The following is a 26,762-nucleotide window of genomic DNA, read 5'->3' on the forward strand; positions in this document are numbered from 1 at the left end:
ATTAGATATTTAGCTGATCTGCATACTCATTTATGGATTTTTTTCCCTCCCAATATCCTTGTGAGACAGATGTTATCCCTATTTTGCAGATAGGGCATTGAGGCTTGGGGAGATATAAGTGACTTTGCTAAGGTCACACAAAGCGTCAGTGACCGAGCCAGGTCTCCTCTGTCCCTGCCCAGTGTTGTATCCATTATACCTACTAACCTTGCCCTTTGAAATGCAGCAGCTTCCAAATTAGCAGGCTCTTGCTGGAGGAGATTGTTGGAATGAGGTGTGTGTTACTCCACAAACACAAAACCGACACAAACACACCTGCAGCCAGAAGAAAAAAATGCCTGCTTTCATGTGTACACATTCAGAGTGCGCTCACCCACACCTGCACACAACATAACGCACCATGCCCACACATTCAGCTGATGCACATGGGTGTGTGCACACACACACACTGATGCATACACAAAACCAATGCGCACACATGCAAAGAGCATACGCCATACATACACACGACCAAAGCAGCCTTAGGTACCCATGCGCATCCAGTGTAGCTCCCCATAGCAAATTACAATAGCAGCATGTGGCGGGCTGGGGGGGCAGTGGCGAATGAGTTTGAGAGGTTGACATTCTTTTCCCATCTCAAATGGGGCTGAAACGTTGAAGCCTCAAAAGAATTCACAAACTGAAAAAACGATTTGATGTTTTTCCCCTTGTTTCAGGTCAATCAAAAACTTTCACTCTGATCACGTTGAAGTGCTTGATTTAGATTTCAGCCTTTCTTCTTTAAACTTCTTTTCAGTAACATCAGCTTAGAGTTGGGACTGAAAAGTTGTTCTGTGCCGGAAAAATGGCACAGAAAATGTCATTGGAAAATGTCAGCGTTCTGAAACACTGACCGTTTGGTTGGTTTGTTTTTCCTCGACATTATTTTCAAGCTGGGAAATTCATTGCACCTGACCCTGTCTCGCTAACTTGCATTTTTGGGATGCCAAAACAATTCACTGAACAAGTCCCAACCAGCGCTAATCACTGCCCCTGCTGTCCAGCTGGGGAAACTGAGGCATGGGGCAGCTAAATGCCTTGCCTAAACTCAGGGGCAGAACCAGAATAAAACCCAGGTCTTCTGACTCCCAGCCTGCTGCTTTATCTCCTGGACAACATCCAGAGCCTGGTTGCCCCACTGGGCAATGCTGCCCATCAGAATCCATTTGTTTCTGGGGGGCATCTCCGCAGCTGGGCGGTGAAAGGGTTAAGACTGGATGTGGGTGGCTTTGTTTGAACCGCCCCCCTGCCAGTTGGCTCCCCGCAAGGGCTCATTAAGCTAGCCCTCTGCCCCCCCTGCCCAGGAAGATTAATAATTCAGGCAGACTCCTGAGAGCCAGTAGTTGCTCAGCTCTCCCCTCCCTCCCTCTCTCCTCCTCTTCTCTCTCTCTGCCTCTCCCCTCCCGTCTCCACCACTCACTGTGCAGCGGGGATGGAGCAGGGCTCAGGAGCTGTCTAACTCGGCTGGGGGACGGGGCGCAGGCTCACTTGCTGGGGAGCAGAGGGAGAGACCCTGCTGGCCTAAGCCAGTATCTGCCTGGGTTGGAAGAGGGGGGGGACCACGCTGCACGGTTCTCCCTGCGTTCAGTTCAGGGGGCAGAGAGAGACGTGGACTTGGAGACTCTCCTGGGAAGTGGGAGAGAGCGACGGTGCGATGGACCCCAAGGACCGCAAGAAGATCCAGTTCTCCGTCCCGGCACCCCCCAGCCAGCTGGACCCCAGGGCAGTGGACATGGTAAGGGTAGCGTGTCGGCGGGTTCGTTTGGGATTGGGGGCCGCCGGGGCAGGGGGAGTTTACACAGCGGAGCAATGCTGGGTCCTAGGGCTGGCGCCTGTTTGCTCGGGTCACGTACGCGCCCGCACCCCCGACCAAACAGGCTCAGAGACATTCACTCACAGGTCCAGTCACACACACACCCAGACACACGTGAGGATACACAATTCACTCAGGTGGTCAGCCAGCCACTCGGGTACACTCGCACCTGCACACACTCGCTTAGCCATTTGCACACTCCCAGCCCTCCTGCACACCCACCCACAAAACCAGTGCAAACAAACTCACGCCCTAGGCCACTTGTGTGCACCCCAGGTTCGTACGCACAGCCGTGCATTCACTAAAATGCCAGGGTGTGTGCACGCTGCATCCCTCACACACCCAATCATCCAGGACACCGGCATACTGAACGGCATACTCCGTCTAAAAATAATAAAAAAATCAAAGCCCACTCAGGTACGCACCCCGCACACCCAAGCTCAGCGCACACTCACATACACACGCATCCTTCACGCTCACACGCCAACGAGCAGCGGGCGGGATCCACTGCTGGTGTGAATCAGTGAGGCTATACTGACCTCAATGGGGCTGATTTACACCGGTTGAGCATCAGACCCTATCTACAGAATGACCCCGAACCTGATCTCTGGTTAGCCAAGGGCTGAGCACATCGCCTTGAAAGCACCATGCCCCCATCAATGCCTTCCCGGCTCAGCTCTAACTCCATTTATGGAGAATGCGCCGAGCCAGGACTGTCCTCGAGCCGGTCAGCGGTCTAAGGCATCTGGGCATTAAATGGATGGAATTTCATAAAAGGCACCTTAGTCCCTTAGCAGCCAGGAGGGCAGAACCTGAGCTGTTTGCCTAACCATGCCCCTGGAGTGAGAACAGCCATTTGGGGGCTTGTCCGTCACCGCGTGGGCTTAAATCCGGCTGCAAAAACCTGCCCCAGCTGCACAGGTGAGCACAAGTTGTGTTTGTCAAGCCCCGGTGCCTCCAGACAGGCAGCACTGAGGACTGGATTTGCTGAATCCAGATGCAACTTGGATCCGGGTCCCCCCCACCAAGATCAGAAGGGTGGGGAGGGTGTCAGCTCAAAGTTTCCCCCCTGTCTTGGGGGGCCTGCTTACTGACTGATGGAGCGAGGTGGCTTTAGAGTGCCAAGCCGGGTCAGGAGAGATTACAGGCAGTGCATGCCAGGTAGGGTGCTGGAATAACTTGTAGAGTGGGGGGTGCTGAGAACCACTGAACCAAACGGTAAAGCCTGGATATAATGGAATCCGCTTCAAGCCAGGGGGTGCGGCGGCCCCCCGCCCCACTCCCCACACCCCTCGTTCCAGCACCTATGATGCCAGGTGCAATTTCACAAGTGAACCCGGTTCCACTAGCATGGGTCAGCCTCGTGAATTGCACGTCTAGCCAATATACTCCCCCCTCCAGCCACGTAACTGTACCTGCGCTAGCCGGCGTGTTACTCAAGAGGAGTGTGACCTCAGCGTTATCGGTCAAAAATGAAACCTGGTTTCCATTCTAGGCATGGGAGTAGTTTGACTCCTATATTTGGGGGCGGGAGCTCCAGTCAGGCCAATGGGGCAGCACGTGAATGGGGGAAATTCTGCACCTGCCCAAGGCTTGCAGTTTGGTGCAGGGGGCAATGCCCCCCCCCAGACTACGCCCAGAGTTCTAGGAGAAATTACATTCCCAGTGGCCTGTCACGTTATCATCTCATGGACTTCGGATGCCCCATGTGACCTGAGTTTAGGGGCCTCCATCTGGCAGACCTGTGTCCATGTGACAAATCGCACCCTTAGCACCAGTTGGCCCCCTTGTTAGCAGCCTCAACAGGGAGGCCAAAGGGCTAGAGAGACTGATTTCCCCTCCCTTCAAGTGGGGGCGCCAGCCAGGCCAGGGATGGGTCTACCATGGTGCTGCCAGCAGCTTGCCCTGATGCTGCCCCACATGTGCCCCCCAGAATGGCCCCTGTAAGATGCACTCAGCTTTGATCTCACTTCCTCCAGGTGCTCGGCGCCACCAGCCTGGCCCCTGCGAGAGCCGGTCTCTCTCCCTTCATCCCGCTGGGCTGCCCGTCCGATCCTCTCCTACCAACTCCTCTCAAGGGTGTCCCTATGCTTAGACGCGTCCCTGCTTAATAAACTGGGGATGCGGAGACCTTGGTACATCCCCAGGTCCGAGCCCCTTACATCTCCTGTCTCACACTCGCATACCCACGCTTGATCGTGTACATACACACCGATACACCACACACACACACAGCACCCCTCTCACACACGATCGCTTACACCCTGATACATACCAAGGCACACACCACTCAGCCACTCCCCCATAAAGCCAATGCACATGCACGCACAAGGTCACTTACACACAGATACTAACACCCAAACTTACACACCAGACACTCATGTAAAATCAATGCACACTTGTGCAAAGGAACACACTAGATCACTGTCAGAATCTCTCTCTCTCTCTCTCTCTCTCGCACTTCCCCCCCCCCAACAAGGGTGGTAGGATTGTCAGCCAGCCTGGCCAGCTCCAGGCATCCCAAAACCACAAGTCAAAGTCCCCCAAAAGATCACAAGATAGGCTAAAAAATCATGGTTTGTTTTTTTAACTAAACAAACTGGGGGTTCTTTTTATTTGCCTGCCGGTTTCTGAGACTTCCCCTGCGTCACGTTCCCCTGCTTTCCCCAGCAGCCACAGGGGCTGCAAACGTCCTTATTTTTAAAAAATGAAATCGGAGATGTTCGTGAGTCCAAGGGCCGGGGCTGTCCAATGTCGAGAGAGAAAATCGTGAGAGCTGGCTGCCCTGTGATCTTCAAAGGGCTCCCAGAGGACATGCAATGTCCAGGGCAGTGTGGCAGGGCTGGAAACCTGCTCCTAACCCTTGGGGAATCCCCAGTGGCTGTAGCTGTTGCATGGCTTATAACCTGTAGAGGGTATATATGTGCAAGTCCAATGCTGCCCAATAGAGGGCGGTGATGATTCATACATTGTAAGGGTTTGGCTGCAGCTTTTTGGTACAGCTAGGTGGTGGACTAGAAGTTGTCTGGCTTAGGGTGATGGGTTAGAGGGCCAGTGGAGGGCTGGAGAGGGCACGTGATGGTGATGGGTTACTTGAGGGGCGCAGGATTTTATTATTTGTAGTACCGTAGCACCCAGGAAGCCTAGTCCTGGTCTAGGACCCTGTTGCGTTGGGTGCTGTGCAAACACACAATAAACAGATCATCTCTGTCCCCAAGGAGCTGGCAAGTGAAGCATAACACAAGAGATAGGTTCAGATAGGGGAGCGCCAGGAAACAACGAGACAGCATTGGTCAGCATGGTCGGCTGTGATATCCGGGCCCCAGCGACCTAACCATTACCGTGTTCATGGGTGTCAGCACCAAGGATGTCAGAGGGAGCTTCCTGGCTGAGCATCCCACTGCCATGCCTTGCATGGCCCCCGGTGCCATATCCTGGGGGCCACAGCAATGGGTCTGATGGGTGAGGGGGGTAGTGGAGGAAGGGGAAACCTCTTCCCTGTGGGCCAGAACGAAGCGAGGTTGTGGGGGAAGGGAGCAAGGCTCCATCGCCTCTCTTCACCCCCACCCCCCATGGGGCAACAGAGAGATGCTCAAACCGTTCTCCCCGGTTTAGATCCGCCGCCGGAGGCCCACGCCCGCCATGCTCTTCCAGATGTCGGAGCACTCGTCCCCAGGTGAGTCCGCTCTGGAAGGGGGTCGTGGCCTCCATCCCAACTGAGGGGGACACGGCAGAGGGAGGTTTCCACAAAGGCAGGGGCTCAGCCACCATCAGGGCCCTCATCGGCCTTTCTGGAGGGGAGGAGAGGGCTGCGGGGCAGGGGGAACCAGACCCATTGCCAGGTCACAGCTGGTGATGGCTGGGTCTGAGGGCAGATCTCGTGGCCATCGCCAACTAGCTGAGGGGCAGCAGGGCAGGTGACCCCTTCCTGGTGAGAAGAGGGTTTGGGATTAAAGCCTGAGGATGCCCCACCCCAATGCCCCCTCCTGGTCCCAGGGGATCCCCCTTCCCTCCCAGCCTGGAGGGCAAATCCCAGATTAAGAGGCCTCGAGGGATGCCCGAGGTAGCTCTCGGTGCCCAGCAGAGTGGGTCTGGCTCTGGGCTGCTATGGCCTGGTGCCGCAGCCTTTGGGAAGCTCCATGGTGGTGCTGGCAGATGACTCTTCCCATTTTGGCACCTCCCTGCCTGGCGATCTCGCTGCAGCCTTGCTTGAGGCTGGCATGGGGCAATTCCCACCGGGCAGGGGAGTTCCCTGCCCAGAGGAAGCAGGGCAAAGGGTGGGGGGCAGCTCTGGCCTGGCCTTTGGGCCCCGAACCAAAGTGGCATTTGCCTTCCATTCTTAGCAGCTCTGGCCCCAAGCACCCAGGGACCTGGGCCCCTCTCTGACCAGGAGCGGGTGCCCCCTGCTGTCGTCCTGCTGCCCTGGCTTGTGCCCTGATTGTCTTTTTCTTCTTCCCTCCTCTCTCCCGCCCTCTCCCTCCTGCAGAAGAGGATTATTCCCCATACCAGGTCAGTGATGGGGCCCTGCCCGGAGGGAGCAGGGAGGATGGGCTGGCTGAATGGAGACGCAGTAAAACGATCAGCCCAGGCTCTGACCGGTGTCGGCAGCCCCAGTCAGTTGGGAGGGTGGAGGTGGTGGCAACACGGATGCTACAAAGACCCCTTCCTCCTGAGTGGTGCAACTGGCTGAGAATAGGCACAAACACGGCCTCGGGGGCATGGCCTGTCTCCAGAGAGACTCCTCCCAGTTCACCCTCTGGTGGAAAAACCTGCTACCCTGGCACTGCCCTCTTCCCCACAGCAGCTGGCAAGCTTGGGCGTGCGGGTCGGGGCATGGGAGACGTAGAGGGCACAGTCAGGCCTGTGGGGCATTGGCAGAGCTGTGGACTGGAACCGGGGGGGACCATGGGTCAGGGTGGAGGGGCATTGGCAGGGGAAGCTTGCGCTGGTCGTGCGTAGCTGCTGCTGTCGGTGGCGACCTTTCAGGAGCGCTGCAAGTCACCGCAGTTACTCAGCATTGATGAAGGGAGAAAACGTCAGGGCGCCCCCGGTGCACGGCCTTGGGCCTTTTCCTCGCTCTTGTGAGGCCAGCATGACAGTGATAGACTGCGCCGTGCAAAGTTACCTTGGAAGTTCCCAAACAACTTGAGCTGCCGCAAAGCCCGGCTCAATCCCCACGCTCCAGGAGCTCGCAGCGAGAGATTATCTCTGCCCACATTTTCCATGACTTCTCCTTGATCTCGAGTGAAATTAAATTCCTTAACGCACGCAAAGTGCTAAGCTGTAATGGAGGATGAAGTGAACAGGAGCCAGGAATCTGAAGCTTAGGAACTGGTTAAGGGTTTGGCCGCTCTTCAAGCCCCCTCCCGCCCCCCACGATGCAGAGAACTCGCAGTTTGTTACTGTAGCGGATTTGCGACTTATCTCGTAATTGCCGTGGACTTTCACCACCTTGCAGTGTACTAACAAAACCAGCCCCTTGCTGGCGGCCATGGACAGTGCCATATGGAACCTTTCACCTCCGTGTGGCCAGTTCAAATCCTGCCCCAGCTCGGTGACAGTGAATGAAACTTGTAACCATCCGATGGCTGTTTGACAACTTATGTGACATGAATGCTCTTGGCCTCAGCCCAGCTCCACCTAGCAAGGGGCACAAAGTGGCCTGTCTGAGGAGGGCATCCCACAACCTGCTCTCAGACACAGTCCACTCACATGAGTTAAGGAGTACTTGTGGCACCTTAGAGACTAACAAATTTATTTGAGCATAAGCTTTAGTAAGCTGTAGCTCACGACAGCTTATGTTCAAATAAATTTGTTAGTCTCTAAGGTGCCACAAGTACTCCTTTCCTTTTTGCGAATACAGACTAACACGGCTACTACTCTGAAACCTGTCACATGAGTTAGAATCCAAACTCCCCCGGCCTCCCCCCAACCCCCTGACCACCGTCCCCACTCCTTGGAGTTTGGGGAATTGACAGTGAAGCAAAGTTCAGTTCAAACCCCTTTTCCTCAGGGCTGGCCGCTCCTAGGGCTCCTCCTCCAGGAATTCTCAGCCCGCCCTCTAGATCCTCTCTCTCCAGAAAGCCCCACTTCTCTCCCACCCAGGTGGAGTAAGGAGCCAGTTGCTTCCGGGAGCGAACAGAACTCTGCTCCGGACTGACGCACATTGGCAGTGTGGTGGGTGGTGGAGCTTGTGGTACCTCTGACCGCACTGTCCCTGTTCTCTGCAGAGAGGCACTCAGCTCCTCAGAGACGTTTAGGTGCCAAACTCCCAGTGCTTTAAGGGATAGTGAAATACCTGGGCAGTGTTGTCACTGTATCAGTCCCAGGATATGAGAGACGAGGTGGGGGAGGGAATATCTTTTGTTGGACCAGCTTCTGTTGGTGAGAGAGGAGCTTTCAAGCCACCCTGAGCTCTCCTTCAGGCCCGGGGAAGGTACTCACAGGCTGTTAAGCACAAGGAGTTAATACATGTTGCAAGAAGCCATTCAGCATGAAGTGGGCAACTAACACCTCTGCAGTCTTTAAAGACCTGGACCTCAGTGTCTAGGCTGGTGGAGCCCGTGTTTTTCACCAGCCTCGAATCTGGGCCCAGGGCTTTGTTTTTAACGTGAGGCCCAGGGCCAAGGGGTGAGTGAGCCATTCGCAAAGTGGCGTGGAAATCCTCGCTCCACATTGTTCAAAAGTTTGTTTGCTCTGCTCAGTGCCCAAGGTTTGCTTCGGATTCCCTGCACTTTGCCCCTGCTCCCCACCACGCCACCCCACCTGGGGCCTCTGTGCTTAACAACCATCATCCAAGGTCTCCCAGGCAGCCTTTGTCCCTGCCAAGAGAGGGGCACCAGGCAGCGCACGTGGGTTCTCCCCATGATGAGCGGGGGAAGGCGGCAGAGCTGGGGCCTCTTTGGCTGGGTCACCTGGGGGGCTGCTCGACTTGCTGTCCCAGCCCTGAGGTTGGCCCTTGATTCATAGACCCATGTTAACTGGAGACTCTCTTGATTGCTCTGCTCTGGTGCTGTTGACAATCCATTCTCCTCCCTTCCAGAGAACGCTGGGAGAGGGCCACCTGCTTAAAACAAAGAGGACCAACCCGTGTGTCTACACACCTCCCTCTCTTAAAGGTACGTGTACTTTCATGTCATCCCTTGCAAAAAGAAAGCTTGGGAGCAGCAGTGAAATTCACCCCGCGCCGAGGGAGAGTGCAAAGTCCATGCATCACGTATGTCCCACTTCACCCACAATGTCACTGTATCAGTCAAGTCCTGCTTCATCCCCTAGGGATGCGTGGCCTTCTTATTGTCCTCTACACAGCTGCGTGTTTCATCCTCATTCACGCACCTCCTTGTTGATGGACACCTTATTGGTCTTCCATCGGCTTGGCACAGCGCATCTTGGTCAGTTTCACTTCCTGCTTCTAGCCAGTTTCACATTTCCCTGCAGTGAGGTTAGGTTTCCAAAAGCTACAAGGGAAAAATTAAAATCCTTAAAGGCCACAAAATCCTTTGGATAATAACTTTGGGGCTTCAACTGCTGCTGCAGAGCCGGGCTAGCAGGGGGAGCCGGCACACTGTTTGGGGTTTTTTTTCCCCTCCTCTATATCCCATTAAAAATAGCCAGTCAGTTTTATTTTAAATGCCTCAGAGCTGAGGGGTGGTAATTGTGCAGCACTTTAAAAATGCTAAAAGCTCTACAGAGATCAAATAAGCCCAGCAGCAGCCTGAAGAGGGAGCAAAATAATTCCATCCCTGTTCTACAGGTAGGGAAACTGAGGCACAGAGAGGCGCAGTGACTTGCACAAGGGCCACACAGCAAATCTGTGGCTCAGCTGGGCTTAGAATAGGAAGATCCTGGCGGCCAGACTCTTGTTCACTCCACTAGTCCTGGCTCCCTCTTTATGGAGGCGTTGTGTTAAAAAAAAGACAGAGATTTAAACCCAGAATGTGTTCCCTCTACGATTCTGACAATTATATGGTCTGATCTTGCGGGTTAAAGAGCTGTGGTTTTCTCATAGGTTTGCCTATGGCCAAGCTGTCCTCATCAGCGAAAGAATGATCTTTTGAGGAATGGGCCAGCATATATTTTGTGCATTGCTGATGTCCCACTTAAGCCTTATTTTGAGATCTTTAAATGGGACTTAGATGGTACGTGAGGTTTGGGAAGGACCCTCTCTGCCGAGGTGAAGGTCTCTTGCTCCCTCCCAGGTTCTTTCTCATTATTATATTACAGGAGCTTGTAGAGGCCAACCAGATTGAGCCCCGTCGCGCTAGGCTCTGTACAAACACAGAGCAAATTACTTCTTCTGTCTGATTTCAGTGGAGTTAACGGGCATGGCCCTGTTTTTTTCAGCAAGTGTCCTTATCTGAGCTGTCAGATGTTGCCAGGTGGAAGGGTGTAATGAACCAACCCCACACCAAACTCAAATCTCTCATTAGCACCTTTTGATCTTAACGAGCCTCAATGGCAAAATCAAAGGGCCTGGTTCTCCACTCTCTCCCCCTCCCAGTGTAAATCAGGAGCGACCTGCCTGGAGCGGGTGGAGTTACACCAGTGTCAAAGCGACATGAATCAGGCCCAGCGTGTTCACTGACATGATCTATTTAAAGCCCTAATTTGACGCCGTGTGTGCGTTCGACAATCTGTCTGCGCTGCAGACGCTGCCAGGTATTTAAGAGTTCGCTGCCACGCAGGGACCTCATTGCAGGGTGCGTGGCGAAGGGGCTGCCACAGCAGGGGGTGAGCTGCAGAGAGAGGGTCATCACTCTGCCTAGCTCGCCCCTTCTGACTGCCGTCCCTGTGATCTCAGTGCACAGGGCAGACCTCCTGGAGTTCAGGCTCACCCCCACCCCCCGCAGGGTGGGCAAATGCAGCCACTCCCATGTTACAGATGGGGAAACTGAGGCCCGGAGCGGGGATATGAATGGTGAATAGTGGGGATGAGGAGTGGATTTAGGCAACGTTTCTTGCTCTGCTACTTCTCCCGCTCCCTCTCTCACACTTACACAATCACACTGTTTCACTCCTGCACATACATACGCGCGCACACGCTGTCTCGCTCTCGCACACACACATGCACTGCATCAAACCCGCACATATGCGCACACACGCTCTGTACTGTACATAGCAATTTCCCATCAGCCGCTTGCTCCCACTTCATCTGCATGCACCTATTGTTCTCACCTGTCTCTATCACATCTCGGGTTCTGTGAAATCTGCCAGGACTCAGGCTCTGCTCTTCCTCCCCCGTGTTCCCTCCCAGCCCCCTGCTTTGTTCCCTTGCTGCCTCTGAAGGCACGTTGCCTCCCGCATGGCAGCGAGAGAGGGAAGGACCCAGATGGTGCTGGGGGGGCTGCGTTACCTGCTCCCTCAGCTGGAGCCGAGGCCCATGGGGCTATAGAGGGGGCTGTGATTAGGGGGAAGCGAGGGGGAAATCAGGCCCTGGGTCAATATCGCTCCCAAAACGGGCATCCCAGAGGGAGCACTGGGTAGAGAAAGGCCCAGCCTGGATGATCCTGGGCCAGCAAAGGCCACACAACTTAGAAAAACCCCAAAGTGCCTTGGGCTTGGACCCTCAGCTAGTGTGAACCAGTACGGCTCCGGCGCAGGGGTGCCCATTTACACCAGCGGAGGATCTAGCCCTGGATCTTGCTTTGTTGTGCCATGGGGCACGTCTACACTGCAGTCTGAGTCCCGGTCAGCTGACTCACAGAGGTCAGGCTGCAGGGCTGAAAATAGCAATGTGGACTTGCAGGCTTGGGCCGAAGCCCAGACTCTGGGACCCTCCCCGCATGGCAGTTTTATAGCCCTGCAGCCCAAGCCTGTGTCAGCTGACCTGGGCCAGCCATGGCCGTGCCATGGGTCTTTTACTGCTGTGCAGATGGACTCAAAGAGTCATAGGATTCATCAGAGTTGAAGGCGAGAAGGGACAATTGGCTCGTGTAGTCTGACCCCTTGTAAATTTCACCCAGTTACCCCTGTGCTGAGCCCAGGGACTTGTACACCTCCCCCCTAGAAGATTTACACCCTTGTGCCTTTAAAATGACCCACCCAAGGGCCAATTCTTCAGCTTCCTATGGCCCCTTTGATCTGTAAGCCCCGTGCCCCATGAATCATCCCCTTTCCACAGCCAGTTCTGGGAGCAGGACGGGGTGGCCAGGGGCAGGAGGAGGGATGGCCAGGGTGTTCCCATGCCCTGCTCCCCTGGGCGGCTCCAATGCCCATTGTACATGGGGGCTCAAAGCCCCTCTAACTCTGTCCAGGGCCAGAGCAGGTTCCAGGACTAGAGAGGCACATCACCCTCTCCCTTCGGTCCCCAGGCCACACTCCATGCCAGCGCTGGGGTGAATCAGGGCCCAGGGGTCAGTGGAATGAAGAGAGGGTCAATACGGCCCAGCCCTTAGTACAGCAGGTGCTGTGATGGTCTGTCCCCGACTGGCCTTGGGGCATCCCAGCCAGCGTCGGGGAGCCCCGAGCAGCTGCCATGCTGATCGCTGGCCCTCCGGCCACCGATCCGCCCGCGCTGGCTTTGCTCCTGCCTCTCTGCTCCCATGCCGGCACTGGCTGGTTCCAAGGCCGGCCGGAGGGGGAGCTCCCGGCAGGCTCCTTTGTGCTGCCATCAAGGCTGGAGGAGGGTGCTCTCCCCCCACCTCCCTTTGCCATCACTCTTATCTCTCCCACTGAGCTTATCACTAAGTTCTCTGGCTCCTCTCCCAACCTCCCCCACTCCCCTTCAGTGCATTGGCGGCAGCTCAGGCCGCTGGGCTGGCCTGCCGAGTTCGCTGCCTCGGAGCCAGTGGAGGCCGAAGTGTGGCCCGTGGGGCTCTCTGGCACAGCCTCCCACTCCTCTAATCTGGGGCGGGAGGGCAGCTGGGCCCAGCCCCCTATTCCCCCTGCGATCAGTCCTGCTTTACTGTTGGAACAAGCTAACCCGTGTGTTAAAGGGACAATGGCTTTAGGTCGCACCCTGCCCAGGTCCAGCTGGGATTTGGCCTCCTGGTTCCCCTGCCTCAGTTCCTAGGATCAAGTTTCCAAATAAATCAGCCCTAAATTGAGCAGTAGAGTCAGGGGGTTGAGACGCCTACACTGACCAGCCAAGGATAGAACCCAGGCCCCTGCTCTAACCACTGAACCATATTCCCTCTCAGAAATAGAAGCCAGTTGGGGCCCCCAACCCTGTGATCCAACCACTAGACTGTATTCCCTCTCCCTGCCAGGAACAGAACTCAGCAGTCCTGACTGCCAGGAGGGCCCTGCTTTAACCAATGTACCCCACTTCCTCCTGCAGTTACAAACCAAGAAACCTGACTCCCTTGCCTCCTGCTGTAATCAACAGCCAGGAAGAGACCCCAGGAGTCCTGCCTCCCTGTCCCCCATTTTATCCCCAAATCCATATTTCCCCTCGGCTCAAAGCTGCCACAGCACTTGCATTTCAGACTGCTGTTTCTGAGTGCCCGTAATCAACTCTTTCCAGTCCTTTGTACCCAGCTCTTAGCTCACACAAAGCAAATGTTTCCTTGTTCTTCAGCCTTGGCAGGGATGTAGTCCTCAGCAAGGAATGTGACCAGCCTTGTTCGGGGAAACAAAACCAATCCGAGAGACGGAGACAATGGTTCACTGTTGACAGTGGCTTATTCCGTGGTGGTGTTTATAGCCACCTCCACTTCCTGCCAGTGACCCAGCACGCCCACTCTGCTGCATCTAGCCCTAATCCATTTATTTTTCATCCCTGAAATATACATTTAAACTGCCTTTTTTTTTTTTTTTAAACAAAAGGCCCCATATCTGAGCTGAGCCCTGGGTTGTGTGGCAAGTTCTGCCCCCTCCCCAGCTTCCCCAAAAAATTGGGTCAGCTTTCCCCACCTGCTGGGTTCTCAGCAGCCCCAACTGGGACCAGATTTTCAGCTTAGCTCAGCTTGCACTGAAGCATCTCAGTAAGGACTCGGCCCCACACTGTGACCCCATGGCCAGATTGTCAAGTCAGTGGCGATCTCCGGCCCGAGAGAGCAGGTGCTGGCTCGGAGGGGGTGGAAATGCCATGCTGTTCGGACCATCTCAAGGTCGCTGCTAAAGCAGCAGGGTTTCTTGGGAGGGTGTGATGAGGAGCAGGCCGCAGAGGATTTGTCTTCGCTGCAGCTGGGAGCGAATCGCCCAGGGCACGTAAGCAGACCCCTGCTAGCAGCGTGGCCATTCCGGCTCGGGTTCTCTCGCCGAGGGGGTGGGCTCAGAAGCCCAGGCACCTGCCTGAGCCGGAAGAGCCGCGAGGCTGTCTGCCCGGGCCAGGAGGCTGGTTCCCAGCTGCCGTGTGAACATTACCCAGCGCAGTACGGCGCTCTCTAGCCTAGGGTCACCCAGCCGCAAACTCCCCGGGCTGGGAAGCTCGTGGACAGTGGCACTAGATCCCACGAGAAGCCAGATTTCCTGAAGGCTGCCACGCGGCTTGGAACCCTTCTGCGCCGCCTCCGTTATCGCACCAAGGGCAGGCGGGTAGGATGGTCCCCACTTCATCCCGTGGTGGTGAAGGGGAGGAGGCGGAGGAAGACCCGGACCCAGTCAGCGTGTCCAGTGATCAAAGCGCTGAGGCAGCGCCGGATTCATTTGAGGGAGGGAGGGCTTTGCCCCATGTGCCTTGTCTGTGTCACTGGCCCGGAAGCTAATTCCTCTTGCAAACCAGGGTGTGAGAGGCAGCGTGATCTGCTGACAGGACAATCATCCTGGTGGGAGCTGGGGCCCTATTAAGTTCCTTGGGGCTTCCCCACTTCACTTCCTGGCCAGGTTTTCCACTCTGGCTCCTTTGATGCTTCATGAGATACTGTGGAGCTCTTCAAGGGGGGCACTTGGGGTATGTCTCCACCGGGGGTCTCATCGCCCAGGCTCCAGACAGAAACCAAAGGTCTCCACTGCAGTTGGATAGGCTTGGAGCCCGAGCCCTGCAAGCCCAGATCAGCTGACCCAGGCTGAGACTGGGTGCTGCTGCGGGTTTTTTAAACGCAGTAAACGCACTGTAGCCATCCGACCTCTGAGCTTTCATACGATCCCCAGGCAGGCTGGGGGAAGGTCGCAGGAAGCTGGGGCTGCAGCGTTGCAGGCTGCATTGTTATTCTGAAGCTGCGTGTCTCCACTCCACTGGTCGGTCCGTTAGCATGCTAGACGCGTCCGTCCGGAGCAAATGCACATGGGGGGGGGGGGCGCTGAGTGTACCCAGGCACTGACATTTGTTGTTGTAGGGCTGCCCTGTGTTCTGCACTGAGCCTGCGTACCCAGAGCTTTGCCATGGCCAGGTTGACAGGCAGACGTGCAGATTGTTTTAGCAGAGGGCTGATTTGTGCAGGGCTGGTGGGTCTCTACCATGCAACCAGGCCTCTCTGCTCCCAGGAGGAGTCTGCCGACTCCCCTGGGTCCGCTAGTCAGAGGAGAAACCGGGGCGTCCAGAAAGCAGCTCCGCAAACATACCCAGAGCGCAGGGAGGTCAGGCACTGACTCGTCTCTGAAGGTGCTGTCAGCACCTGTTAAGCCTACGACTCGGGGAACTGCCCTGCAATGACAAGCCAGTGCACGTGGTCCTGCGATTCGTAGCCACCCACAACAGCCAAGCAGTGGTCACATGGCGCAGCCCTTACAAGCAACCCTATAACAAGCCAGCCAGCGTGCACGGGTGATGGAGGGGGCAAAGCTGGTTGGGGAACAAACTTTAGGTTCACAGGTGGTGTTACTGTACCAGGATACACTGGTAATGTCCTTTATAGATACCGGACTTGGTAACATTCTCTCAGCAAGTGAAATCAGGATTAACTCCTCTGAAATCAGTGTGTAAACTTGGGCATAAAACTGATGTGAGTGAAAGAAGAATTAGGTCTGTATGGAGTACCGAGAGAAAGGTGAAGTAGTTAGAAGACAGGACTGGGAGCCAGGACTCCTAGGTTCTGTTCCAGCTCTAGCCACTGACTGGGTTTGAGCTCAGGTAAGTGACTGCCTCGCTCTGTGCCTCAGTTTCCCCCATCTGTGCAGCAGGGATAGCACTGATCTGCTGTGAGGGAGGCTGTGAATGTGATCTGGTGTTTGTGAAGAGCTTTGAGATCCTACAGTACAATACACACAGAGAGATCGCTAGTGGGGTGTGGCTCCCGTCTCTTGGATCCCTCTGCACTCTGGTGCTGGAGACAACAGGGGCTGGGTCGCCTGGAACCTGCACTGGCTGGACCCGGCTCCCACTGGCACGACTTGGCTCTTCTTCCCTCCTTGTGCATTCCAGCCATGCAGCGCATAGTGCAGTCGCACCTGGAGGCCAGCAGCGGCCTGGAGGACGAGGATGCTGCCGAGCAGGAGGACAGCTCCGAAGGGGAGGCCGAGGACGACAAGTCATGTGACCCAGACGACATTGACTCCGAGATCCCCGGCCCGTGTGAACTGGAGAGCAGCGTCGTTCCTGGTAAGAGAAATGCGGCATAACCAGCCACTTTGGGGGAGGCGAGGGGCAGGAGCAGCTGGTGCCCAGAGCAAGTGCTGTAGGGCTGCAGGGGCGTGTGCAGGCAGCCAGGCGTCCCTCGAGTCGGCCCCACCAGGTTCCCCTTAGGGGCAGCTAGGTGTCCTGCAGCCTCCCAGGCCGGGAGAAGCTTGATGCCCCCAGTGGCAGCAGTCGGTACTGCACCTTGCCACACAGCAGTGTAACACAGCGGTGCCATTGTCCGGGAAGAGGGGTAATGGAAAGCCAGAGAGGGACGCTCAGGTCGTTAGATCTTCCCAAAGGAGGGGAGCCCAGAGCGTGCGAAGCAGCGTGATCATGTCCTACGAGGACAGGCCTGGGAGCCAGGGAGACGGGCGTCTAGTCCTGGATCCCGTAAGGTTGGCGCTGTGTTTCAAACAGCCCCGGGTGAATGGTCCTTTGCAAATAATGCAGCCAACAGACGTAGCCAATGGCTGGCGGCTGCTGCTGCACTCCTGTCACTGCTAGGCTTGGACTCAGGAGAGATGCTTTCCGGCTGACCCTGGGGAGCCGCTCGGTGCCTCAGTTTCTCCATGTGGGGACAGTGATAGATGCCAGCACAAATCACAGCTCTCTAGCTAGAAGGGTCGTCCCATTCGGTATCACAGTGATGGGAATCGCTGCTTTCCTCCCTGTGCTGAGTCCATCCCTGAGGTGCCTCGTGAAGGCTGAGGAGCCGTCCCTGAACCAGAGAGCGGGATGAATCATCGGGGGTAATTACCTGCAGGTTTAGACTCAGCAGGAGCTCCGGGATGACTCGTCCCAGTCCTGGCTGCCATTGTTTGCTGGCCCCTCCAGGAGAGTTTGCATCTATTCTCCAGCTCAAAGGATGGCTGGGCATTTCCCAGGGCATCTTGCTGGCCTTGCTGTGCTGAGATTCCTGTTTGAGAGAAGGAGGTTTCCAAGCACAGTGCCCTGGTGCACTGGATCCCTGTGCAGGGCTCAGCTGTTTGGGTTCCCTAGGTTCTGAGATATCCCGGGGACGAGCACCACACAGACTCCAGCTGCGGTGGCAAGATGGGTGGGAACCCTGCGCCGTGCCCCCCGGTGCAGTCAGTGACACCAGTGCAAAGTGGCTCAGTGATGCTACCCAATCAGAACTGGGGGAAGAAGCTCAGAATAAGCTGGTCAAAGGCCCTGGGGTGGAACTCAGGAGCGCAGAGGGCAGATGGGGCTTTCTTGGCCATTTGTGGGAAGCAGGGGGTGGGCTGGGGGTTCTAACCTCTCTGAGCCCTGGAAGGAAGCGACCTGGGGGAAGGGGATTTGCTTTAGTCCAGGGCAGTTTTCCCTGGATCCGAGTCTGGAGGTCAAGGAGTTTGGAAGCAGGTGGGAGGCCTGCCAGCGTAGCAGGATTCTATTTAAAGGCCTCGCTATTCTCCCCTGTCCCCCCCCGCCTTCCTCAGATCCCACTCGCTGGGGACCCGCTGCGCATACTAAAATATCCCTTCATTTAGCGCCTTTGCTGCTAGGGAGAAACCTGTAAATATTCCCCACTGCCTCCACGCATACGCTCCCTCCCTGGTACAATGAGCCGTCAGTCACCTAGGAAACCATCACTGTTGCTTGGCACGAAGGAGCGGTGAGCCTGGTGCCTTGGCATTCAATCAGAGACACACACCCACCCCAACCCACCCACCTGCTTTCCCTGCACCGTCCGGGGATGGCGAGATTCTCCCCCCCTCCCAGTTAAATTCGGTGGGGGGTGGGAATCATTGAGCTTCCTCATCCAGAATGGACCCGGGTCACGGTGGGGACGTTTATCTTGGCACTTTGGCATCTCAGCTCCCTTCCGCTCTGGGCAGCGAGAGCTGGGAAAGGCTGGTTCGGGTTAGAGTCAAGTTCTTTGTTTCTTTTATAGTCCTGGGCTCCCACCCCACGCCACAGATCCATTGATGCTGCTCAGTTCTGACGCACATCCCCCTCTATCCCAGCCTTGGGCTCCCCCCGCCACAGCTCTGCCAATGCCCCCTCAGTCCTGCCCTGCAGCACCCTTCCCTTCCAGTCCTGGGTTCCCCATATGCACAGAGTGCTGGCAACACAAAGGTAGTGAAATCTGTGTAGGAATCTGTCATGTGCCCCTCCCCGAGCATCTGAGTGTCCATTTCAGATTTGTGTCCCAGTAGCAGTTAAAAGCCCTGGTCAGGATCGGGGCCCCAGGCGGCGAGGCCCTGCACAAACACTTGGGAAGACTTGGCACCTGTCCTAACTCCCAGCAAACTTACAGTCTAAGTAGACAAGTCAGGAATGAAGTCGGGGGGAAAGGGGGAGAGAAGGATATAATCAGACAGATACAATCTTATAGACATGGATACCTTTGCAATTAGCAACAGCCAGAGCACCAGCTGTCCCAGTTTGCCCCTCCAGCCGTCGCCAATTGGCTGGTTTCTGATAGGCCGCATGGTTGCGGAGGCATCTGAAGGAAGGGAGGGTAGCAGCTGCAGAGGGTCCTCCCTGCGTTCTGTGATTTCCATCTATTACAGAGGTACCTAGAGGCCTCAGAGTGATCAGGGGCCCACGATGCAGGGAATTATATGTACCTATAGCGAGAAGCAGCCTCTGCCCCCCCATTACTTACTGTCTAAATAGAGGAGGTAAAGGATGGGAGGGGAAACTGAGACACAGAGTTGCCCTGAGGGCCCTGCCAGAACTCGGACCAGAGCACAGGTCTCCTGAGTCCCAACCCCCCAGGCCTAGCTACTAGACCGCCGTGGCAGCATGAGGGAATGAGGAATCTGGCCCAATGGGGCTGTATCCTGACCTGGTGGCATCGGTCTAGGGCTGAGAGAGGCAGCCGATCTCCAGGCCCCGTTCAGTCCTTGGCTGCTCTGCTGTGGCTGAAGACAAAGGGGGATTAGCAGAGCCAGCTGCGGCAGGAGGAGATTTTTCCCCGGCGGGGACACCTGTCTTATTTGCAACAGGACCAAGAGCTGCCAACCTCACCCCACCAAAGGGCCATCAGAGGGCAGCAAGAGCGATCGGGCGTTGGGGTAGCAGACAGGGGCTGAACTGGGCTGAAATGGCCGGGGCCGGCAGGGCTGGGGAGGGACAGGATTTGTGCTCTGCAGACGGCGCGCCAGCCGCCCTGACCTTCGCTGGTTGCTCCCCAGATGGCTTATCTTGCTACTGTATTCGTTCCAGGAGCCCAGGCGATGAAGGAGCTGCCTCTGACACCTGAGGTACCAGCAGCCCGTCCCAAGCCAGTTCTGCCAAAACAGCACTCCGGTAAGGGAATGGCTCCCTCTTGTGAAAGGACAGGGAAGAGGGATTGTAAAAGAAGTACCATGGAAAGAAAGAAAACGGTTCCAGCCAAAACTGGGGAAACAGCTGACGCTGCTTTTCACAGGCTCTCACCCCTTCCCGAGTTTGCACGCACACTCCCCGCCCTGCTGCTAAGCTCCAGAGGCGCTGGGAAGCTGGTGATTGCAGCAGAGAGAAATGTTTTCGGGAAGGAGGCACATGTCATCGCGGCGGGCGGCGTCTCTCACCTCGGGGAGACGGGCCTGGGGTTTCACGCCTGCGCTGGTGTCCAGGCTTCTTGCAAACACAACATCCAGAGGTTCTGGAGGGGGGCGGCAAGGCTGGTGTGTGGGGGGGCAGGTGGAGCGTAGAAAGGTTGACACTGCGGAACGCAGGCTGTCGAGCAGGTCTTGGAGTGAGAGAGAATCGCGGTGTCTGTCTGCATCCAGCCGCCGTAATAAAGGAAACCCCTTTGCATTCACTGCCCCAGAGTCCTCGCTCTCCCCTGCCACAACAGGTCATTGGTTTGGTTGGCACTGTTCTATTTGAAAGGGAGGTTGCCAAGAAAAAACTGAGGACCAGAATCTGCTGTCAGTTCCTCTGGGGTAAAACCAGAGAGACACTGATGGAGTTGCTCTGGATTTACACTGGGTAAATCAGCCTCTGGCCCCTGCGTATGGTAACAAAATCAGATTCTGATCTCATTTCCATCCATGTAAATCTGGAGTAACTCCACTGAAGTCAATGGAATTACTCCGGATTTATGCTGGTTTAACTGAGATCAGCATCTGGCCCGATGTTTCCTTCTCTGGGTCACGACAAACCCCTTTGAGGATTAAAATGGAAAGCATCAAAATCGAAACCCCCAACCTTCATTTTAGTTTTTGTGGCTGGTGCCATTTTGACTTTTGTTGCCTTTTCGGGCGTGTGCTGGCTCAGGCTGGTGAGGGCTAACAGCCCTGTCACACGGGCAGGGAGCAGGAGTCACAGTTACACACACACACACAAGGAAACTAAGCTGATCAGTTTCACTTTCTGCTACTACTTTGGTTTTGCTTGGCAGCAGCAAGAGACAAAACCCAGCTGTGCTGTTGGGGTCTGGCTGCACTGCAGAATTGCTAATCTAGCCCTGGTGTGAGCAGCAGCCGAGCCCCCGTTAATGGGTCCTCACTGGTGGTGCTGCACTCCTGTGTGTGTTGCTAGGACTTCTCGGGGAGGAAGATCCCTTGGTTCTTTGTGTGCAGTAAGCTGGGCTGCTCTAGGATTCTTTGCCAGCCAGCCGTGGAAAGAATTTGTCTGTCCTTCTGGGCACCTGGGGGGAATTGTGGGGAAAACACTGGAGGACAATCAGCACTCAAGTGGTGTGGCCGGAGTTAACCCCTGGGTTAAACTAGAGCCCGGGGCTAACTCAGCCCCATCCTGGTCAGCTAGCCTGGGCTTAGAGCGTCTCCAAACCCAGGTCAGAGGGGGTTGGTGGGGAGAGGTTTGAGCTAAAACTTGGATAAGAGCCTGGGTTAACTGCAGTGAAGATAGACCCACTTGGGCGACAGGATTTTGTGTGGATAGGAGAGGGCTTGGGGATAACATCAGAGTTAACTCTGCAGTGACGACACCCTGGGTTTGCAAAACCTCCTTCAGCAGGAGTTTGCTTTGTGATTCTCAAACTGAAGGCGGTTCCCTTCTGAGTTCCATTTTCCCTTCCCCTTCAGCCCCCAAAGCTGTGTGTGTGGAGGGGCGAGTGTACCCATTGTTTTGGAGGTTAGCCACTCTCAGCTTTCGGGCTCTCACAAACTAGCTAGTTCCCCTTGGATTTGGGTTCTTCACGCTGCAGGGAAGCGTGTTAACCCTATAAAGGGTGAGGGTGGTGTTTTCATTGACAGGGAAACAATAGAAGTCTGATCTCTCTCCATTCAAGGTGCTGCAACACCTCCAGTTTTAGGGAAAGCTGAACACTAAGGGCATAACCAACCTAGGGGGTGGTCTCACGCTGTGTGACACCATCGGCAGAGAGCCACAACCCACTTCCCCTGGGTGGGGGATCACTCAGATGGCACCAGTGTCCCATAGCTCTCAGACATGATTGTCCTAGCACTGGGTTCCTCCCAGCCTAGGGGACCTGATTCTCCAGGTGCTAATGCTGGGGCTAATCCAGTGCAGCTCCGTTGACTATAAAGGAGTCACTTCAGATTGATACCCATGTAAATCGGAGAATCGCTCAGATATCTATCTGTGCTCTCCCCCAACCCCTGCCCCCTGAGTCGGGGCTCTCACTGGGCATTTGATCGCCCCTAATACTGTGCTGCTCAGGATCTAGCTGCTTAAGTGGTTGAGCCTTCCTGATTTGTGCCTGGACACGGTAAGCATGTCCCACCGTTCAGCTTAGCTATGAGAGGGGAGCCCTTCTGTACCCCTGCAGGGCCATCGCTCAGAGCACATGGAGTTGCGACAGGCGTGTGGCCCCCTTGCCGCCTTGTTTATCCCCTTTGTTAATATTTCCAACGGAGAATTCTGTGCAACGCGTCTTGTTCTTTTTCTCCTTTGTTGCTGCCTCCCGAAAAGCCCCGGGAAATGAGACCAAGGCATTTGAACCCCGTATCTCTCCAGCTGTCATCAAATCACACAAAAGGAAAGGTAATCCGCCGGTGCGATAGACAACGGAGAATCAGTGGGGATTTGTTGCAGTGGGTGGGAGACCCAGCAATACCTCCAAGGTTAAGGGTCAGTCAGCATCTCCATTATGTTTTCAGAGGAGGCACCTACCTGGCCTGGCACTAACCTGGGGCCGAGACTTTATCAGCCCTGGTTTTGGTCTCCCTTTGCATTTTTATTGTTTGGGTTTTGCAGCATCAAGGCTAAAATTAGCACCATTTTCCAGCCCCCAACCCGAAGGCCAGGTGCCTACTACTAAGTCTTGTCAGAATAGCTAATGTTGTTCAGGGAGGTGGTCTTGCTATGCCCACAGAGAAACGCCATCTGCTGGCACAAGCTGCGTCTACACCGGGGGCGTTGCCAGGATGGCATTTGTAGCGTAGACAAGGCCTAAGGCAGGAGGGGCCTGATTTTCAGGGGGCACTGATCACCCGCAGCTCCCGTCGATTTGTCCATCTGACCTCTTCTTCCTCAGTAAGCTGGCCCCCAGGTGTCTCAGAAATCGAGATACCCCAAATCAGCGGCTTTTTGTGGCTGCAAATTAATCTGGCTTCCCAAGGTCTTTCATTAGCCTTCCCTGACTGAGTGTGTAGATTGGTGGGCTGACTGAGAGGAACTTTGGAGCCTTTGGTAGAGGAAACAAGGGGAAGGGTCTTTCCAGAGGATCCCAGTGTTAATTTTGGGGGAAGAAGGGCTTGGATCTGGATCAATAATCAGGATTTCACTGATTCATGGTGACATTTTAAAGCACTTGTCTGATTGTTGCATGAAGTCTGGAACCCTCCGTGCTGGGGGATGGACACTCCTAGAATTTGATTAACATGCTGGTGTTTACTCCTGGAAGGTGGCCAGAAAGTGTCCTTCGCTGGCGGGATAGCGGAACTCGGGGATGAGCTGAACTCACTTGCTGAATGGGAGAAACCTGAAGCTATTGAAGGAGACGGGCCCAAGGCCCAGGATCCAGATCCAGGGCAGGACAGTCCTTCCCCGAGCGGTAACGTCATGAGCCTGAGGAGCAAGAACAGGGGTGGGGTGTATGTTGTGTAGCAGGAGCAACCACAGAATTAATCGGGGCTGGATGCAGAGTCCATAAATAGAGCCAGTTAATGCAGAGCACATTGACGCTTCAGGGAGACCCGCTCCTTGGGCGGCTCTCAGAGAGCTTCACAGACATTCATTAAAGAAGCCTCATCTAACCCACAAACGTGGGGTAAGCAAAGGAAAATACAAGAGCCACATCCCCAGTGCTGAAATGCAGCCACCTCTGGGGTGGAACGTGGCTACTGTTTTAACAGCACACGGCAACTAACAGTTGGGAACACAAAGCGAAGGGGGAACCTGCATCCTGTTGAAACCGCATGGAGAAGCTTGGCTCAGCGGAAAGGTTTCCCCTGAGCTAGAGTTTGGCCACAACACTCTGGTTAACACCCAGACACTCACAAAAAGAGCCATGTGGCTTTTTAACAGCTACAAGCTGGGATCCCTGCCCCAGAGGTTCACTTGATGGGATCCATGGAATGGATTTTCCCCCTCTAATCATGCATTTGGATTGCAAATGGTAACTGTTTTGCAAATGACAGTGAGTGTTGGGGGAAGCAAGGTCCTCCCATTAGAGAAAGGGATCTCAGCCTGGGGCAGTTTGGAGAGCTGCATTCAGGATTATTGTCACCCCAGTAGGACAGTCACCCCAGTGTTAGGAAGCGGGGCACAGGCTGTCTGGCCCAATGGGAAGGACTTAGATCAGTGGTTGCAGGGTCCAGTTAGAGTCAGTAGGCAGCCGACGAGCCAGGGTCAGGGCCAGGTCTGCTAGCCAGCAGTCAGGGCTGTAGCCAGAGATGAGGCAAGGGCAGGAGTGAAGTGGGAATGGGCTGGAGGCAGATTGCGGGAGATAGGCAAGAGCTGAATCTGATGCAGCCGCAATGGGGAGCATGCACGGTTACTCAGACACCCCCTCGGGTCGCTTCCTGGCTGAAGCAGTGGGTGCGAGCCAATCAGGCGGCTGTACACCTTGGCCGTTCCGATAGGACTTCCTGCGGGGCCTGACCTTCCAGGACTGGTGAGGTGCTGCTTTGTCCATCTCCCTTGGTGGTGACAAGGGAGTGTCAGAGACCCGGGGCCCCAGCAGTCCCAAGCTCTAAGGACCTGCACCTCAGAGCCATAAACGAAGCACTCCTGTCAATGCAGGATCCGTGCAAACAAATAACCGCTGATCCCTGCCCTGGGGAGCTCACAATCTACAGCTTCTGCATTTTATTTTTTCCTTTTCCCCTCCCAAGAACACATCAAGGAGCGGAGACATGTTGGCTTTGCAGAGAGACCTCCGCGCTCTGTGAACGTAGAGAACTGCTCCACCACCTCCCCGCTGGGAGGCACCAGTTAGCCTGGGTGGCGGAAGGAAGATGGAGGAAGCCGTCCCACAGGTGGAACGCACTCATCTTCCCGCTCCACGTTATGGATTCTCTTTCCTTAACAGCCTCATTTACTTTATTCCCCCCTCCCCCTTTCCTTTCTCATCTTTCTGATTTTCCCATCACCTGCCAATGGTTGGCTTGTTTCTGTTAAGTGAATGTAGTGCTGGCAAAAGGTGGCAGCTGGACAGATGTTTGAAAGTCTCTGCATGTCCAACAAGATGATAGAGATGGGCAAGTCCTCTTGCCGTGGGGCATCTAATCCATCCCAGGCCCGGAGGCTACTGCAAGATTTCCCCTATTCTCCATTTACTAGTACTCTGTCCTATCCGTCTAACTGTGCCAAACAATGGGGCTTCCTTCGCTTAGGAGACAATCGCACGTCCCAGTGCAGTACAGGTGGCAGCAAAGCCAGCTTCCCCCGTGTCTTCAACCCTAAAGAAAGGCCCTTCCTTTGGACCGTTCAGTCTTTTTGGTCCATTCAGTCCTTGCCCTTTTTGCTTGGGCATGCTAAAAGTGTGTGTGTGGGGGGCAATTAGTGTCAGTGATGGTGGTGCAGGGGAGGTGGAGACCCTGCCCACCAGGAACAGACCCTGAGACTCACAAGCCTTGGAGTTGTCCTAGCAAGAGCTGCCCTAGGGTGTGAAATCCTGGCTTGTGTGGAAGGGTTTGTGGGTGCATGCACGGGCAAAGCTGGGCACGAATTCCTTCCTTCCAGCAGGGAGACTATCTGGTCTTTATCTCCACTGGTTTGTATGTTTCATTAAAGCAAACCAGCTCTTAGCTTCTCTGAAAGACCACAGAGCAAGAGAGGAACACAGGAGCAAACTCCAGCTCCATGTGGCAGGGGGAAGCCCAGTGGTACTAGGGGAGTGCTGAGCAGAGGAGAAAAGCTTGAAGATGATTCCACCCACTAGCGCATCTCCATGACTTTCAGCGGAGCGGAGTCTGGGCGCAGGGGCACCGAACACAGGGGAGATAGGTCAGGTGGGATTACTTTAAAATTAAAATGTGAAATGGCACCGGAGGGTTGAACAGAGGTGGAGCCAAACCATAGTGTTGGTTCACCAGCCCTGGAGACTGAAGTCCTCTAGTTTATATCCTAGGGCAGACAGGGTCAAACTTCCCCCACCAACGTGCCTCAAGCTCAATCTGTAGCAAGGACCCTGGCTCGGATCCTCAAAGTTTTGGACGTACCTAATTCCCCTAGAGCCCCTGTCTCTAGTGAGGATGAAGGCCTCCCACTCAATCCTTGGCTTCCAGGCTGATGCTGCCTAACAAAAGAGGCCAGTCTGTGCTAGTGAGGGTGATTTTTGTCATGTGGCCACTTATCTCCTGGGACCTGAGCCAAGAACCCACTGACTTGTTTCACAGGAGCCACCACACAGCTTACAATGGCTAGTGGCTTGAGCTGGATTTGAACCAGCCCCTTTGGTGGGAACATTAACATGGAACATGCAAGTTCCTGTTTGCCAAATCCAAAATGCTGTTTTCCATGGTTATATCATCCCTAATGGGGACTGCGAGCAAGAGGCAGCTTCTTAGTCTAGTTTAGGTCACTCTCTCTCCTTCTCTCTCTCTCTCTCTGTACCCTTTGATCCTGTATTGAGCAACGCCCCTTCCGTGCACCTCATTGCGGTAATAAAGCTTTGTAAATAAATCTTTGCAGTGTGTTTTAATGGGAGAGGGTAAAGGAGGAGACACTCTGATACAATAGGCCTGGCTAGTCCTCCTTCTGTCACCAAGGGCCCAAGGCCTCCCAGCAGGGTACAGTAAGTGTGTGGGGCTGATGTAGAGGTTAATGCCTCCCTGCTGGTAAGCAGAAGACTTGGCCGCAACTCGCAATCCCTTGTGCTCCATAGGGTGCTAGGGCCTTGGAGAGCCACAGAGATGGTGACAGAGGGAGCGTGGGCTGGAGTCACTGCAGCGCCAGATGGTGAAAGAGCAGGTTCTTGTCTGAGACTCAGAACAATGGCTGTTAGGCTCTCTGTACAAGGATGGGAAAGGCAGGGGAAATAGGGCTAGGTACAGGATGGGCAGCACCTGTGCAAGCTTCATCATACTGACCTGCCAGGCTCCCCTCTCAGAGTCAGACGGGCAGTCAGGATCCAGTCAGTCTTTGGCTTCTCTGCTGAGGCTTTCA

The 26,762-nt window shown here is 55.1% G+C and overlaps 1 protein-coding gene across 1 annotated transcript; it reads left to right on the forward strand.

Moving 5' to 3' along the window:
- The first annotated feature begins 1,380 nt into the window (after positions 1–1,380).
- On the forward strand, positions 1,381–26,279 carry PPP1R1B (protein phosphatase 1 regulatory inhibitor subunit 1B). The gene is made up of 9 exons (XM_048829707.2): positions 1,381–1,774; positions 5,468–5,528; positions 6,339–6,361; positions 8,895–8,970; positions 16,095–16,271; positions 19,464–19,547; positions 22,122–22,193; positions 23,056–23,205; positions 24,488–26,279. The coding sequence occupies exons 1-9, from the start codon at positions 1,694–1,696 to the stop codon at positions 24,589–24,591; spliced, it is 828 nt and encodes a 275-aa protein (XP_048685664.1). The 5' UTR covers positions 1,381–1,693; the 3' UTR covers positions 24,592–26,279.
- The last annotated feature ends 483 nt before the right edge of the window (positions 26,280–26,762 follow it).

The sequence above is a fragment of the Caretta caretta genome, chromosome 27 (assembly GCF_965140235.1).
Source record: "Caretta caretta isolate rCarCar2 chromosome 27, rCarCar1.hap1, whole genome shotgun sequence".
Lineage (NCBI taxonomy): Eukaryota > Metazoa > Chordata > Testudines > Cheloniidae > Caretta > Caretta caretta.